The sequence below is a fragment of the Neopsephotus bourkii genome, unplaced genomic scaffold, assembly GCF_033783945.1.
Source record: "Neopsephotus bourkii isolate Nb327-2 ecotype Australia unplaced genomic scaffold, CSIRO-AGI_Nbou_v1 NB_1350, whole genome shotgun sequence".
NCBI lineage: Eukaryota > Metazoa > Chordata > Aves > Psittaciformes > Psittacidae > Neopsephotus > Neopsephotus bourkii.
In genome coordinates this window covers 245,069-261,531 of record NW_026901829.1, presented here as the reverse complement: position 1 = coordinate 261,531, position 16,463 = coordinate 245,069, and the positions used below count along the sequence as shown (strand labels likewise).

At 36.7% G+C, this 16,463-nt stretch overlaps 1 protein-coding gene across 1 annotated transcript in view; it reads right to left on the bottom strand.

Moving 5' to 3' along the window:
• ABI3BP (ABI family member 3 binding protein) overlaps positions 1-16,463 on the bottom strand; it is a 134,707-nt gene that overhangs the window by 19,197 nt on the left and 99,047 nt on the right. Inside the window, exons 41-46 of the mRNA XM_061366721.1 lie at positions 15,001-15,096; positions 11,102-11,215; positions 9,036-9,119; positions 7,607-7,675; positions 6,158-6,370; positions 1,347-1,458 (exon numbers count right to left, since the gene is read on the bottom strand). Of these exons, the coding sequence (XP_061222705.1) occupies positions 1,347-1,458; positions 6,158-6,370; positions 7,607-7,675; positions 9,036-9,119; positions 11,102-11,215; positions 15,001-15,096 (688 nt within the window). The remainder of the gene's footprint in view (positions 1-1,346; positions 1,459-6,157; positions 6,371-7,606; positions 7,676-9,035; positions 9,120-11,101; positions 11,216-15,000; positions 15,097-16,463) is intronic.

Below are 16,463 nucleotides of genomic sequence, written 5' to 3'. Positions count from 1 at the left end.
CAGAACTAAAATGAAAACACAAACAGTACAGCCTGGCAAGTTTAGCAGCACCTACAGCGTTTTGTGTTCACTACTCAGAATTATATTGCTTTACAATATATTTCTTCTAAGCTTTCTCAGCTGATTGAGGAAACTGATGCTTGGTCTCCTATTGTATTGCCAACATATCCTAGTTGCCTCTTAACAAGACAGAACAACCTAGCTTCAGTTCACCCTTTCACAAGACAAATGCCTTTAAGAAGTAAGACAGATATTCTTGATGCAATACACAGAAATGCTAGTCCTTCTTAAGAGTTTTGAAGTCTGTTAAAGAAGCTCTTTTTGGGTATCACAGTTTCCTCTAGCCTTTCTTTTCCAATTCTCTTCCCTTCCCCTCCACTTTCTGCAACAGTTTCTCATTCCTCAAGTACATGAGATTAAATCACACATTGCCTGAAAATAGAGGTTCAAGTTGGGTTCTATGCAGAATTTTGTGCTCTGCTTAAACTGTTACCAATTTAAGGACAGTAATAGAAAAGGGCAATTTGTCTGAAACAGAAAAATCTAGTCACCAAAGCCAAATGGATGATTTTGCAGGAAGAAAAACGTGTCATTCATTAGATTTCTGATGCAATCAATAAGCAACACAAAGAGCAAGTGGTTTCTTCCCATCTCTGAATTTTACCACAAAACCAGAAGAACAATTTTTTAAGAGATACTTTTCTAAATAATATTTATTAGGGCTGCATGAGATGCATTCCATCAATTGGAATTCACTGACCCATTTTTAACTTTCCAGGTGTTTCAAGACACTGAAAGAAAACTACATACACAGCACAAATGCATCTTTCATTTCCATGTGCCGTGCATAGTCAGACTTGTACAGTGGCCAACTTGCACTGCAGTATTTGAATGAACACCTCTAAATAAGCAAGCAGGTCAAGCCAGTTGTGCAAAGTATCCTTAAACACTGGAAAGATACAACCGTACATATAAATCTTTATCTTACATATGAGGTTAATATTTCTTGTGTTCACCTTGTTTCTTTATCTGCCAAATTCAAGAGATACATTGATAAAAAGCAGTAAATGTTCTTACATTGGACTGTTAATCCAATGTCTTTCTGATAGAAGAGGTCACTTCTGCAGTTCGTCCAGACCATAATCTTGGAAATTTCCTAAAGATTCCTCAAACGCATATTATCTGTTAATTTATAAGAAAGCAAACCAAAGCATACCTTTTTCTTATCAGAACAGGAGCAAAACCAATTTGGTCTTATATACACGTATGGATTTTCAATTGAATTGTCAGGCAGCTTACAGTCAAAAGTACTTGGATTAACTTAGAAAATGATTTTATTTAATTACCTTGTGTCAGGTTTTAGGTTTTCCACAGTAGAATGAGTTTGATTTGTAGTGATAATCGATTTCTCCTTTTCACCATCAGTTGCTCCATTTTCAGTTGACACAACCTCATACTCTGGAAAAATATAGTACAGAAAAATGTGGTTAAATAACAGCTTACTTGAGCTTCTTCATTGTTTTCTCTTTTCTCATCTGATTTCCACTCCTACTTTCTAATAGGCTGTAAAGACAACTTGGGTGAATCAGTCTGGACATTACTATGCTGAAATTGTTAAGAAGGAGAGATCCAATTCCAAATTTCCAATTGCCAAGCCCCTCATGCTTCCTTATAATTCAGTTATGGGATGGAAGGTATTCAACCACTCACCTACGCCCAAAGGTACAGTAGTGGCAAAATTCCAAACACAAATAAGTATTCTGCATTTTGAATAAAAAAGTATCAAAAATAAAAGTAGAGTTTCTAAATGCTTAAAACTTGATTAAGACTTAATCAAGACGTAGTATTTTTAAGATTTCCAAAGGAAACTGCTCAGCTAACTTGGATTGTGCACTTAGGGAATCTGCCAGTTTAAAATGAAATAATTTTGCATAAATATATTTCTGTATTTATATGATTTATAGAGTCTAACGACTTTCTTTTCATCTCACTGGGACGTATCATCAAGCACATGCCATGCGCTAAACAGGGAATTAACAACAGATGTTTGGGAAGAAGGTACCCCTTCAGTCATAGCGCTGTCTGAGACACAGTCTCTAGCAGCAACCTTTGTCTCAATTCATTAATAAACACACTGAGTATATTGCTTATTTTCCTCTCTTTGTAAAGAAATTCATGTCCCCAGTGCCTTCCTTTCCCCTTCTTAAAACTGGTCTATAATACGACGTGAAGCTTTACTAATTGTAAGCTAGCAAAGGGGAATGTTTTCAAAGAACATTTGCAATGAGCATTTAGGTCTACAGCACAATAAATAAAGCAGGTATTGGTATAATATTGTGAGTCCAAAGACAGACCATCTATCAACAGCTACAAAACCTCTAGAAAACTACTTTCTTGATTTTTTTCTAATGATACTACTATTAATTTTTGAGCTCTTAGCTAAATGCTAACAAGCTGTAGGTTTTTTTTCTTCTTCTTTTTCCTAAAATTTTCAGTTCTCTGTACAAGGAGACCCATTTGTTGTCAACACAGATAAAACACCTGCAATAGGATTCAGTATTAAAAAGGTAAAAAATAAAAGCCTCTCTTAATTGTTGCTGGACTCTCAGATCCTCACTCTTGGTAAGTGTAGGAGATGTGTATGTTAATGAGCATACACAAAAATTGAGGTGATCTTGATCTCAATTGTGCAGCTATAGCTTTCTTTACAACCTTCTATGCAAAGAGCAGCCATCAATACCGCTGGAGTAAATTATGTAAGATAATTTATGGAAGTGGAAGTGGAAGTGTGAAGCAGCCCTACAAAATTATGTTCTACTATTACAAGCTTCTAGACCACAGCAATTCAGTCTGAGCAATTCTATACATGTATGCACATATGAATTTCAGATTTACTGCAGTAGTTCCAAAACGAACTTCTACACTGCCATCTTTTTATCTTTACCTTGTAGTAGACTCAGTTGCCTAGAGAATATACAGAGCAATGTAAAAGTTTAAAATCAGGTTTAAGTTATGTCAGAAAGTTAACATGGAGGAAGGAATTACTGCCGATACTGAAGATTTCAAAATTTCCATGTTCAGAAGTCCTCACCCACAACAGTCACCCATGAACTACAAAAGACCAACCACTGCTTTTTAAAAACAAACTCACAGACTTGCAGGAATGGGCATCTCAGGTAAAGAGGGGGTGAGGCGGGTAAGTAGAAGGCTTTTACTTTAGGCTGTTTGTTCAAGTGGGATCCCAGTGTAATGATCAAAGACATAAGCATTAATAGGTAGTATCCATTTCGTATATATTTTGCAAAACATATCTTCTTTTTTTTTTCCTCTGTGCATTTCCTTTTGGAAACAAACACCTTTTCCTATATAGCCTCCAAGGGCTGAGTAAACCATGGGAAAAAAACACCAAACTATGCAAAAGCCTTTATTTGCCTTAGTTAAGCCTCATTTGAGAAATTATGTTTACTAGGAAGCATGGAAGGAAATGTGGATATCCACTGCCTTAGGTACATCCAGATAGAGTATGAGTAGGAAACTTCACAGGAATTCTATTTTTCTGTGTGCTGCCTGCCCCAAGTCAATATGTCATGTGGATTTTTTAATCATTTAAATTGAAAAACACAGCACATGGACATGCAAACATGTGCAGGCACACACACAAAGCACTGTTGAGCACATCTAGTACCTGCATGTTACTCAGTGCGTAAGTCTTGGTGCACAAGTCAACAAACATTTCTGTGGCAACACATAGCAGAGAACCAGCAAAACAGTTTTTGCTCCTGACCTTTGCAGCCTTTATGAAAATAAGGATGTAAGCTTGATCACTGTTTGTTTTTAGGAATACCAATACAATGAAACCGCTTGAACATAGCTGAAGGTCAAGCAAAGTAACCAGCAAATGATGTTCTCTTGTTTCCACAGTTCTATCTGAAACAGTGCCTTAAAAAAAAAAAAAAAAAAAAAAAGTGATGCCTAAATCAAATGATTGAAAAAACATGTATAAACTACAAAAATAAAAAGAGATGACGGAAAGCTTGATTTAAGTCTGTCTAACCAAGTAATGTCATACTGGTGCCAATATGAAGTAATCACTGTTTTCAGAAAATGGGATTCAATGCCTTCTCTTGAATTCACAAAATGTCCTTGGATGAGCCATTAACAGAGTTATTTTTTTAAGTTAAAAAGAAGGAGACAAGCTCAGTAAGTTTATTTGTAAATCACAGAGTTCAAACATTTGTATTACTCACTGAAGTTAAAAAGAATGAAGACTGTATTACGGGAAAGCTGTTACATGTAGATAGGAAGATAGCTAGATTGAAAATTAAAGTTTCTCTCATTGAAGCAAAATGAATATTAGTCACATATTCTGCAGAAGGTTTTAATCTTTTCTGGTATGGGGAAGGGTATGCCACATGTCTCAGTTATCACAGAATACTCTTACAGAAGAGAAGAAACTTCATGTAACTTTTACAAATGCTGATTACAAATGAACAGAGAAAAGATTCATATTGCATATGAACTGTGCATATTGCTTGCTCTATATTTCACAAAATGTATTAGAAAATGAATAGTATCAGAAGGCAATTAGGCCTTCCTCTCATTAGATGATGTGTGCTGACAGTTTTACCAGCTATAGCAGAGATGTTTTTCTTTTTTTTGCAATACAAATGGTTGTGCTGTGGTGGGGTCATTAACATGCTCAAGAAAAACGGCAGGTCTACTTCCAAGAAAACATGCAGACTAAATTGTGTTATCTAATCTAATCAAGCTAATGACTGGTCTGTGGAGACAACAGCAGCAAAAAGGCTTTTACTTGAACGAAAAGGAGCATTGCAGAACTGCCTGAAATATGAAGTGTTCACAGAAAGCCTTTACTCAGCCTAATTCTAAGGTCAGCAATAAGCTCACACTTCCTTTTCTTCCAGGATGAAGCACATTGTGGAAGACAAGCCAAGTAATCATTCTGTTATATTGTTGGTACTTTTTAATTGCCTACAGTATCTTTTTATTCCCCTTTTAATCCACCAGAAGTGCTGTTTCTTCCTCTTTCCCAGAAGTAAAGAAATGCAAGTCAATTTCTGTTTTGAGTGTCCCTTTGGTTTTGCATTTACTATTTTTCAAAAAGAAAGAATAGAGGCTAAACCTAGTAATTAATTCTAGAAAGTCAAAGAAGGACTAATTTGGGGAAGAGAGTGGCCTTGCTGTGACAGTCACCTAACTATATCTCTGCGCTGAAATCTCTCATGACATGCATATACAACATCTGAAAATATCCCACTTAAATGTTAAAGTGAATGGCTAAGATCAAGTGTTAGTCCTCACAGTTCCTAGTCTTACCTGTTCTACTCCCCTGTAAAGCAACACAGCCAAATTCACTTGGTCATGGCTGTGATAGGCCAGTGATTTTTCAAATCAAAGTTCTATGTCCAATGTAAAAAAACCAAACCACCCCCCCCACCCCCCCATTTTCCTAACAGACCAGAAGAACCATAATTTTCAGTTGTTAATTTGGTAAACTTGTGTTGAGATGACGGAAAAACTATGAATGGCTGTCTTGCATGCGTACCTGTCTATGTACTGATTCCTGCATGACTCACAAGGGTTTATTCTCAATACAAAACATTTCTTTGGAAATGAAAAAAACAGATTATTTTAACATAGAGAACTTGGTGACCCTATGGTGAGTACTGCAAGTATTATACTGGCAGAGTTCTACTGACTTACTAGATGGATGTAAGTTTTCATTGTGTCTGGCCCGCTGATCAACAATATCCTCAAGTGAAGAAAGATGTGTGTCTACATGATGTATATTCATTTATGTAATAAAGACTACTGTCACATTCCTAGAATTTCTTGACTAGATCTTACCAGATTCTGTACACAGAGAAGCCAGAGAAGATACTATAGCATCAAGACAGTCATACTACTTAAGCATCTTATTGTGCCATCACTGACACCAATGATACAGTTGTGAAAATCTTGCTTTAATCTAGTAGCACTGTCTCACCTACACTGGAGTTTACAGTAGCACAAAATAGAGATATTGGGACTCCCTTGAGATTAAAGTTTCTTTTAAATGGTATAAAACCACTGTGAAAGTATAAATAAGCTGGAAATACTGTATTCTGATACAATGGAGGAAAGAAATAAAACCAACCGGTAACAGTGTCATTGTCTGGTTTCTCCCAGTCCAATATGACAAAAGTTGGACAGCCCTCAACAGTCACCACTGTGAGGTTTGTTGGAGGATTTTGTGGAGGACGAGTAGGTTCTTCCTTGCTGTTAGCTTCCTCTTGTGGAAAATGTTCAAGAGAGCTTGTGATTGAGCAAGGCACATCATCATCTTTCTTCATGTACTTGACATGAGGGGCTAAGAGCAACAGGAAAGAGCTGTTATTGAATACAAGGTGTTTTTACAAAATACCAATGCTGTTTTTCGCTTCTGGCACAACTTCCATCTTGTGGTATAGAATTTTACTTGGTGCTCCAAGTCAAACATAAATGTTTAAGAATGAAAATCAAATATTCAATATTAAGCTGCCTGTTGGTTTTATTATTCTTGCTATACCTGGAATGTGGATTGCCTTCACCCCCTTCTCATTGGCACCACTGATGAATTGTCACTCTGAAGTAATTAGTGGCTGATATGCACTGTTTGAAAAAATTAACTTCTGTCATAAAATGAGATAATCAATTATTAATATTCTCCAGTAAAATGACACTACAATTCCTTTTGCAGCTTTTGAGTGCTATGCTAATACAAAGATGTAATGCCCATCATCACTTTGTTTCACCAGAAACAGTAACAAGTTTAGTCCAGAGTCATCCCATCATTAAACTTGCAGTTTTTAAAGTGACTGCCAAAATCTTAAACATTTTCTGTGGTACAGGACCAAAGCTTGAAACAAACTTTGAGGGAAACCTTGTTCTCAGCATCAGATATAGGAAGACCACTGAAGACAAACACATCAGTTCTAAAATTAGAACTTCTACTGTAAACAATATGCTCTTGGAAGAAAAATAGTCTTCAGAAATGCAGTATCTTTTAGCAAACAAAATAAAATTAAAAAAAAACAAAACAAAACACAAACCAACCTGAAAAATCTTTTAGTACAAAAGCACTTCTTCCTGTTATCTCACCTTGCTAAACTCTCTAGGTTACTACAACAGCAATAACTTTACCATCTAGTCTACTGTATGATATCATTTCAGACTATCTGAATATGCACAGCCTGCAATGAGAGGTGAGGTATATATGGTGAGTAGACATCTCTTATGGTAAGTTGCACTGGGATTCTTGCAAGTCCACAGGATGACTTTGGTCGAATGTGAACAGAGTGCATTTGTACTACTGCTAGTGTACAGGAAGAGCCACAACGTTTGTGGTCATGACTGCAAGCTAGGATGTGGTAGCAGAGAAGAAAGCAGAAGTAAAATTTAGTCAAGAATATGCTGATGGTCTGCACTACAGCCCTTTCACCTGACACTAACGCAAATCAAATGGTGTTTTGGCCTTTAAATAACCAAGGAAGCTAATTTTGATGCAAGATAGGTCAGCCTTCCTATATTCCCCCAAATAAAAATACCATAGGTATTAAAATCCTACCTTGGTACCTTGGTTTGCCTGACGAATCTGTTTCTGATGTAGGACTTGAGCTGAAGACAGTTGCATCAACTGTGGGAAACATAGTTATAATTTAATTTGCAATAAATAAGACTTTTCAGTGTTAAAACCGTATCATTTCACAGTTCATTTGGCATTTTACATCATGGTAAAGTTACTCCATAGTAGACCTTTGCTGCCAGATCTGTCTTTTCCTTTTGAGGACTCCATTTTGGCTGTGATGCCAGGTAAACACCATACTTACCTGCTAGTATAGCCATAACCAACCACAGGCTTAATGACTGCTGCTGGATTCAGTTTATGCAGTACATGAAAAATGCTCTTGAGCTTTTAAAAAGGATCTTTTTGCACTGTAGTAGGTGTTCAGCTGGAAGCATTTTTCTATTTTCACAGACTATATAGCACTGTTACATTGTCAAATGCACTTTTCCAGAAATAGCAAAGAGGAAATCACAAATTCTGTCTCCAGAGTGTACAACTTCTACAAAATTTGAAGGAAACTGAAGGCAAATAGACTGGTGAACAGAAATGTGCTAAAGCAGTCAGGATTCACTATACTAGTGTTCTATTAAGTAGCCACTATACTGAACATTACATATATATATATGATAAACAACCCAAACATTACAATGGACCTCAACAGACAAATCACAACACGTTCACAAGCATTTCTTTATAAATCTCGTACCCAGCTTGCTTTACTGAGCACTAAGGGTCACAGTAAGTTCATGATCATTATAAGGAGACAAGAATTTCTGTATTACTATAAATCCAGGAAAACTAGAAACAGCATAATTCATAACAATACACCTAGAGCTGCATATCTTAGCTGATAAATTTTAAGCATACCCTCCATCAAACCCATTCCTATACGCCACTTTGAGGAGATTTAGGTCAAAACTTGTAAAGTTGTGAATTTATGAAGAGCAAATTAACAACTAACTACTATGTTTATGCCATCACATATTTTTTCTTCTTAAATGGTGGCAGTTTGATCAGATGTGGAGCACTATCAGTTACTGTCAAATAAAAACTTAAACTTATGATCTGTGCAAAAAGAAATGTCTAGGAAAAGAAGCGCCTTCTCTATTCACTTCACAGGTTTAAAGTAGCCACTGAATAGTATTGAAAGCTTACTAAGCATATATTGATTTCTACGAAGATGGAAGGGTCACCATGCCCTCATTTACCAAGGTGTGTATCAGAAGAAAGCCAGGTGAACAGTTAGAAAAATTGCAAAGTGGCATAAAGGAAATGAGATTCAACCCAGACAGAACATATTAAATATACAATGCATTAAATACGGTTTGGGGAAAGGAAGCAAAGGAAAACATGAAAACCTTTATATAAATGAAAAAAAAAAAAAAAGAAGAAAAAATAAAAGAAACCAGAACTGTTTTAATATGCTTACCATAATAGTCTGGAGTTGCAAAAGCTGTTGGTGTCTTATATGATGTTCCTGTCCTCACAGGTGTTGTTGGTCCAGCAGGTTTAGCTATAGTGACAGAAAGAGGAACTTGTGGAAACTAGATGATCTTAAGGTCCTTTCCAGCCCTAACCATTCTATGATTCTATGGTAAAGGATGTATTGATTGTTTTCAAAATAGCTGTAAAAGACAAGAACTACATTCATGAAATATGCACATACATCCAGATAACCACTGCATGACTGTGAAATCATAATCATAATGTAGTTGCCTTCCCTGCATATATAATACAGAAGAGCGTAGTAACTGAAGGCAGAACTCTGGTGAACCAAGTCTAAACCAACAAAAATCCCTACTGTCCATTAATTTATTTCATAAAGTGAAAATTTATTAAAATTCTCATAATAAAGATTCCCTCCTAATTTCCTTATTAAAGATGAAATTTATTAGGATTCTCATTAGAGTCCAGTTTCACAAAGGTTCTGGAACTCTCATTTCCTTTTTTCCATCCAGGAGGCTTTAATGTTGGCATAGAAACCTTCACATAATACTCACCCACTGCATTACTAAGAAAGATACAAATAAGGAATTAATCACAGTGTTAATGAGAAAAAGAAACAAGATGGAATTATGAAAAGGAAAATCCAAGAAAAACATTGAGGTAAATTTTTCCTGTTGGCATTGTGGAACAGTGTCTCCAGGAAACCGGAAGAAACTCAATTATGATAATCAAAACTAAGCTGGATAAAATACTAGTGAACACAGGGAGAAAGGGAAATCTGCCACTAGCCCCACAGGGAAGAACCAGATCATCTAACTAATTTATTCCATCTTGAATGCCTAGGTAGATATAATACCACGTAACCTGACCCCTAGTATATGGAAAAAGGGTGAAATTTCAAAACACTGGTGAATTAATTAGACAGTGTTGAAAATTAGCATATACCCTATTAAAAACAAAATAAAATACATCAAGTCAACATTATTTTTAATGCTACAGCTTAGGACTGACAGTATCTTATGTTCTGTTGTAACAATATCTTATGTTCTATTACTAAAGAAACCATTGAACAACAGCAAGTATAGACATAACATTTCAATCTTGGCTCTGCTGTTGAGTAAATATACAGTTTGTTTCATCCAGCTTGAAGATTCTTGCTTCTAATCTGCTGCAAAAAAATATTAAGGAATTATTTAGGCCTTTAGTGCCGTAATAGCATACAAGAACCCAAATGGAACAAACAAAAAAAAACGAACAAGAAATACAGCAGAATTGAGACCTTTACATTACCAGTGAACTACAGAGAGAAATATGAAGAGGGAAGCATTTCTCATTATGCCAAGCATAATGAGATAGTAGTTTCTGACTACCTGAAATAATGTGCGCCTAAGAATTCTTCTATAGAATCCACAGACAAAACATACATTAGGATACTGAGTATTTGCTTCGGGATAAAATTAAAATAAAATAGGAAATGTGAAGGTTTCAGTGTGCTTTTATACTGATACCAAGAGTAGGAATATTGTAGCATAAGAATGAAGCTAAACTCCACACGTGAAATAACTCATCTTGCCCTGCCTCCCATGCAGTTAGTTTCCTGGGTGCCTATTAACTTGCTATTTGTAGGGGTTAATGGATGTGTCATATATACGGGACAGAATTTCTTTACAAATAACCAGATAGGAGTATGCATTGAAGCATAATAGTTAATATCTCCCATCTGACATGCACTAAGTAACTGCAAATGCTATTAGTAGACATGTTCTTAAGGTTGATCTTCTTAAAGGATGACTTGCATTATGCTACTTTGCTTTCAGCTCCCTTACTAGGGATGATTTTGACATAACTAGGTTAGGAAAACGAAAGGCAAACAGAGTTTATGTATGAAGACAAAAGACACAAGACCTGCATGTTCCAGAAGACTAATTTCTACAGATATCCCAGATTAAAAAAACATAATCTATACTATAAAATTTTCCTATACCCTGCTAGTTACTTCAGTATTCTCTCATACATAATATGATATTTAAGATGAAAAGGCTGAGATACCTGGCATCCCTGGTTTACCAGTCACAGTGTTTAGAGGCAGAGGTTTTCTTCGCATTTGTGTAGGCTTGACAGGAGGAGGCATAGGAGGATGCTGAGGGCCAGGTGATGTGGTTACTAAATGACAAGACAATATTATTAATTATTTAACCTCGAATTTCTTAAAATCACAAACCTGTTACAAGTTATATTCTGACTTCTCAAACTATGTTGCATGTCTGATTTGGCATCAGAAGTGGAGAGGGGAGGTTGGAAGCTGTTGCATGAGTTGTATTTTCAGCCTTAAATTCTTTGGGAAGTGTGTGCCAAAGAGTGTTAAATCAAGATTACACTGAAATTATGTAGCTGCTTTGGGATTTTGTACAAGTGTTTCAGGGACTCATTTTCTGTGTAGTTTATTTCTGTCAACAGTATTTTTTTGGCAGACAATAAGATACTTCTTCCCACAATAAATACCATCTCACTGTACTCAGAAAAACCTTCAGTATCCTACTCACTGATCTTCTGTACTTTCTAACAGATAAAACTGGTCATGCTGAGCTTGAAGCAAAAGATGTAGCAAAAGGGAAATTGTCATTAAGGACAGTTCATCCTGTGCTGTACAAAAGTGAAAAATGAAGAGGTTACTGTCACTTCATGCACTGATATAAAGACCGTTACTTTTAGAAACTCCTGGAGCCCTCAACTAGGTTGTTTCAATGTGCATTTCCAGCCAATATCTATTAAATTTCTTTGGCAAAGTCCCTTGACAGTGAGGAGGAAAGGAAAACCTAAACCTGAAAGAAGAACCTAAGCCTCTTAATTCATACTTACAAAACATATAATTGCCTATATTTTCCAGGCAATTATGAAGGATTTTATTATACAAAGGAAAGGCAAAGATTTTTCTTCCATTATTCACCTTTGCACTTCTGAAGAAAAGGAGATATGTGCAACACATTTATGTAACAAAAGGTTTCTTGTACCTTACAGGGGAAAATCCATAAGAATAATATAATTCTTATAATGCTGCCAGTGTCAGCAAATACGCAAGCTGCCTGATACTGAGTTACTGGCTACACAGAGTACTTTGGGTCCTACGTATCGGACCTTAGTTTACTCTAAAAAATAGCATGACTGTGGACAAGAAGAGAGCAAATCCGAAGACTCACTGGGAGAGCCCTTTTAGAAATACTTCAAATATACAAACAGGAACATGTCCATCTTTCCATGTTCCCTTTTCCTTTTGGACTTCTGTAGTCACTTATAAACATTTTTTTTACTTTATTGTTTTTTTAATCCCTCAGATCCAGACAGGAAACAATGCTCTATCTATTTCAGGAAGATGTAATGGTCTTGAAGAGAGCATTTGTAGGTTTCATGTTCATTCTTAATCCCCAGAGGGAGACGAAAAAATATGCCTAAAGACCTAAAAAAGGATAATGAGTTTTTGTATATATTACTATATGTCAGTATCTGATTAATTTTCCCTTTGACCATAAAGGACAGCATTGTCTAAGATATTTACTGGGTGAAAACATGAAAGTATTTACTCACCAGTGTTTTCTACCTAATCTTCTGAACAACACAACCACAATAGTTACATGCAAGCAAAACATCACATTCACTAGACTGTGCCACATTTCAATCTACTATGTGGCACTCTGGAAAAACAATAACCCCTACTCTTCCCTTCTACAAATTTCACAATGATTTGGGTAATGGTCTGTAATGATAACAGATCTAATTAATAACCTGTGGAGACTCAGCTTGTAACCTAGGACACACAAGAGAATTTAGGGATTTTGTGATAGTGCAGATTCTTGCAAGGACTGGTAAACTATTAGGATTTATTTAATGTTGGGGTTCTTTGTGGATTGGGAAGGTATTACCTTGACTGTGCCCCTCTTCATGAAAGAGGAGTGCATGCAGTCTCTTAGCACACAAGTGTCTTAACACATCAAGCTTAATTCTTCTGTACTGTAAACTATCTTTTCAATTTCTTTTAAGTGGTGTGTGGGCAAAACCAAAAAACCTTTCTTTTCAGTCAGTTTTTATGACAGTAAAAAAGCATAGCTAAAGCAAGCCCTATTCTTGGTGATGCTTATGAGACAATGGAATTCTCTACATGGAAGGATGTTTACATGATTCTATGTATGCCTGTGTGTATACATGTGGTATTAAAAAACTCTACAACTTTTTAGTTGAAACAAAATTTTTAAGAAGCTGACTAGGAAAAAGTGAAACACAGTCTATTTTTGAAAGCCTCTTTGTGGAAGCTGTTTGTCAGTAAAAATATATTGATTGTTTTGAAAATATAATTGTAAGACTTGAAAGAAAAATAAACCTGACAAGCCTGGTATAGCACACACAAAAAACCCTGTAACTTGTTATTATAACAACTGCACTGTTGGTTTTTTTCCCAAGCCTTATTTTCCCAACAATCCTGACACGACATCCTTGTCTCTAAATTGGAGAGACATCAATTTATCCACATGGTGGATAAAGAACTGGCTGGATGGCTGAACGCAAACAGTTGTGATCAATGGCTGGAGACCATTGGAGTCCAGCTGGAGACCAGTAACGAGTGGTGTCCCTCAGGGATCGGTGTTGGGACCGGTCTTGTTCAACAACTTTGTTAGTGACATAGTGGGATTAAGTGTGCCCTCAGCAAGTTTGCCAATGACACTAAGCTGTGTGGTTCGGTTGGTACGCTGGAGGGAAGCAATGCCATCCAGAGGGACCTTGACACCCTTGTGAGGTGGGCTGATGCCAACTTCATGAAGTTTAACGTTGCCAAGTGCAAGGTCCTACACCTGGGTCGGAGCAATCCCAGGCACACCTACAGGTTGGGCAGAGAAAAGATTCAGAGGAGACCTGCGGAGAAGGACTTGGGGGTGCTGGTCGATGAGAAAATGAGCATGGGCCAGCTTCAGTGTTCACTCACAGACCAGGAAGACAACTGTATCCTGGGCTGCATCAAAAGGAGTATGACCAACAGGTCAAAGGAGGTGATCCTGCCCCTCTGCTCTTGTGAGACCTCACTTGGAGTATTGTGTACAGTTCTGGTGTCCTCAACATAAAAAGGACATGGAACTGTTGGAACAAGTCCAGAGGAGGGCCACGAGGATGATCAGGGAACTGGAGCACCTCCCAAATGAAGATCGGCTGGGAAAGTGGGGGCTGTTCAGCCTGGAGCAGAAGAGGCTGCTTGGAGACCTCATAGCAGCCTTCCAGTATCTAAAGGGGGCCTATAAGGATGCTGAGGAGGGACTCTTCAATAGGAACTGTAGTAACAGGACAAGGGGTAATCGGTTAAAACTTAAACAGGGGAAGCTTAAGTTGGATATAAGGAGGAAGTTCTTTACTGTAAGGGTGGTGAGGCACTGGAATGGGTTGCCCAAGGAAGTTTTACATGCTCCATCCCTGGCCGTGTTCACGGCCAGGTTGGACAGAGCCTTGGGTGACATGGTTTAGTGTGAGGTGTCCCTGCCCATGGCAGGGGGGTTGCAACTAGGTGATCTTAAGTTCCTTTCCAACCCTAACTATTCTATGATTCTATGATATTCAACAAAACTTCCTCATAAATGGGAAGACAAATTGGTTATGCATTTACCTTATTCTCCCTTTGCTATGTAGAAACTATTAGTATGAAAAAAGTCAATGCTTACAGTATTCTGGGTGTCATAAGGATGTAACACTGCTGGCTGTAGTTTTTAATACATGGTGTATGTTAGTGACTAAGTAGTGACCATGAAATCTTCTTACTTTTATCTTTTTCAAAAGTCAAGAGGAGGTGTATTGATGAGAATGAATAGTAGTTTCTCTTTCTAATGGAGGTACTTTTTGTGTAGGAATGGTCATGTTTTTATTCTTTCATAGCTCTTAAAATTTGTTGTATTGTCTTCTTTTATTAACCTTACCAGAAATTGCCTTTTCCCAGGTATCAATATATTCCAAAGGTTTTTGTAGATCAATGCCAATTTGTCTGGCAATATCCTCAGGTGTATGTGCATCATCTGGAAAAAAAGGAAGTAACTGTCTACAGTGTGGTGTACCAAATTACGGAATACTGATACATTGTATATGTTCAAACTCTATGTAAGGCTAAGTGCAAAACTACCATGTATGACCCACCTATGTTTTATGAATTACTTACTGATATTCGTTATCTTCCCATTCAAGTAAATAGAAAGTGATCTGGGTCTAGAAAGTGTGCAATTAAATTTTTAACATTACTTGCAAAAAGTCTGCTTAGAAAGTGAACATTAGTAAGATTAAGAGAGAACATATCAGTTAAACCAAGATTGTATGTGGAAAGATGGGTACAGAGAACATTCTGTTTTTTCAGCATACAGAATAAAATACCCATAGATACTTGAAAAGGGCAAAGTTCTCCTTCTCCCATAAATAAGATCTTCAGTTTTCCTCCATTTTTAATGACTAGAGCAATTCTGAACCAAAAATACACTGTATTTGGAGTACTGGAGGGAAAGTGTACATAAAATCAAGTCTGTATATAAAAGTTCTACTTAAATGTTACATAAAGACATTTTGAAAACACTGAAGTAAATGGCATTAAAAAGATCAACACAACTACTGCTGGAACAGAACAACTGTCTCTCATGATGGTATTTATAGAATAGTCAAACTGTTAAATTAATATGTTTTCCCTATACAAGATAAGTATATTTACTCTATAAAAACTCTATATATGCTGGAGTGAGAAGATGCATTGCAATTTCATCATGGTGGCAGGGGAGTAGGGTGAGGGATATCAGTCCTTCCTCTGACATATGAACCCCCCCCCCCCCGAAAATTAATGTTTTAAGAAAACACCAACCGAACCAAACCTCAAATTTAAATTATTTATCAAATTCCAACATGATCTAAACCCTTCAACCACAGATTTCATTGGTTTATAACCTGGTGCTCAGTTTCTTTTGAGATTAAATTAGTATTTTAACATCACAAAGCAAGTAATTTTTCAGTTATTTTACTATTTGGCCATTCTTGCTAAGCGTACCTTAGGAATCCACAGTCCATAGTATGGACACTTAGTATGTTTTACTTAAGACTGAAGTAATGAAACTTGTAGCAAGGTGGGAACAGGATGCAGGTCACCTGATCCCTGTGACCAGAGTTTCCGAGCACATCATGTGGTTTTATACAACTGCAATTTGTCTTCAGGTAACTAAAGTGGTTAATTAGATCTTCAGATATACTAAGTATCAGAGTGCTAATCAGTGTTTCACAATATGGTGTTTGAGGCAGAACAGGCATGATAAGACCAGCACCAGTTTTAAAAAGAAAAAAATTACTGTGTACACCACAGGTCATAGTCATAGTATTCAGTTTCATTAGCTTTATCTCACAATAAACACAT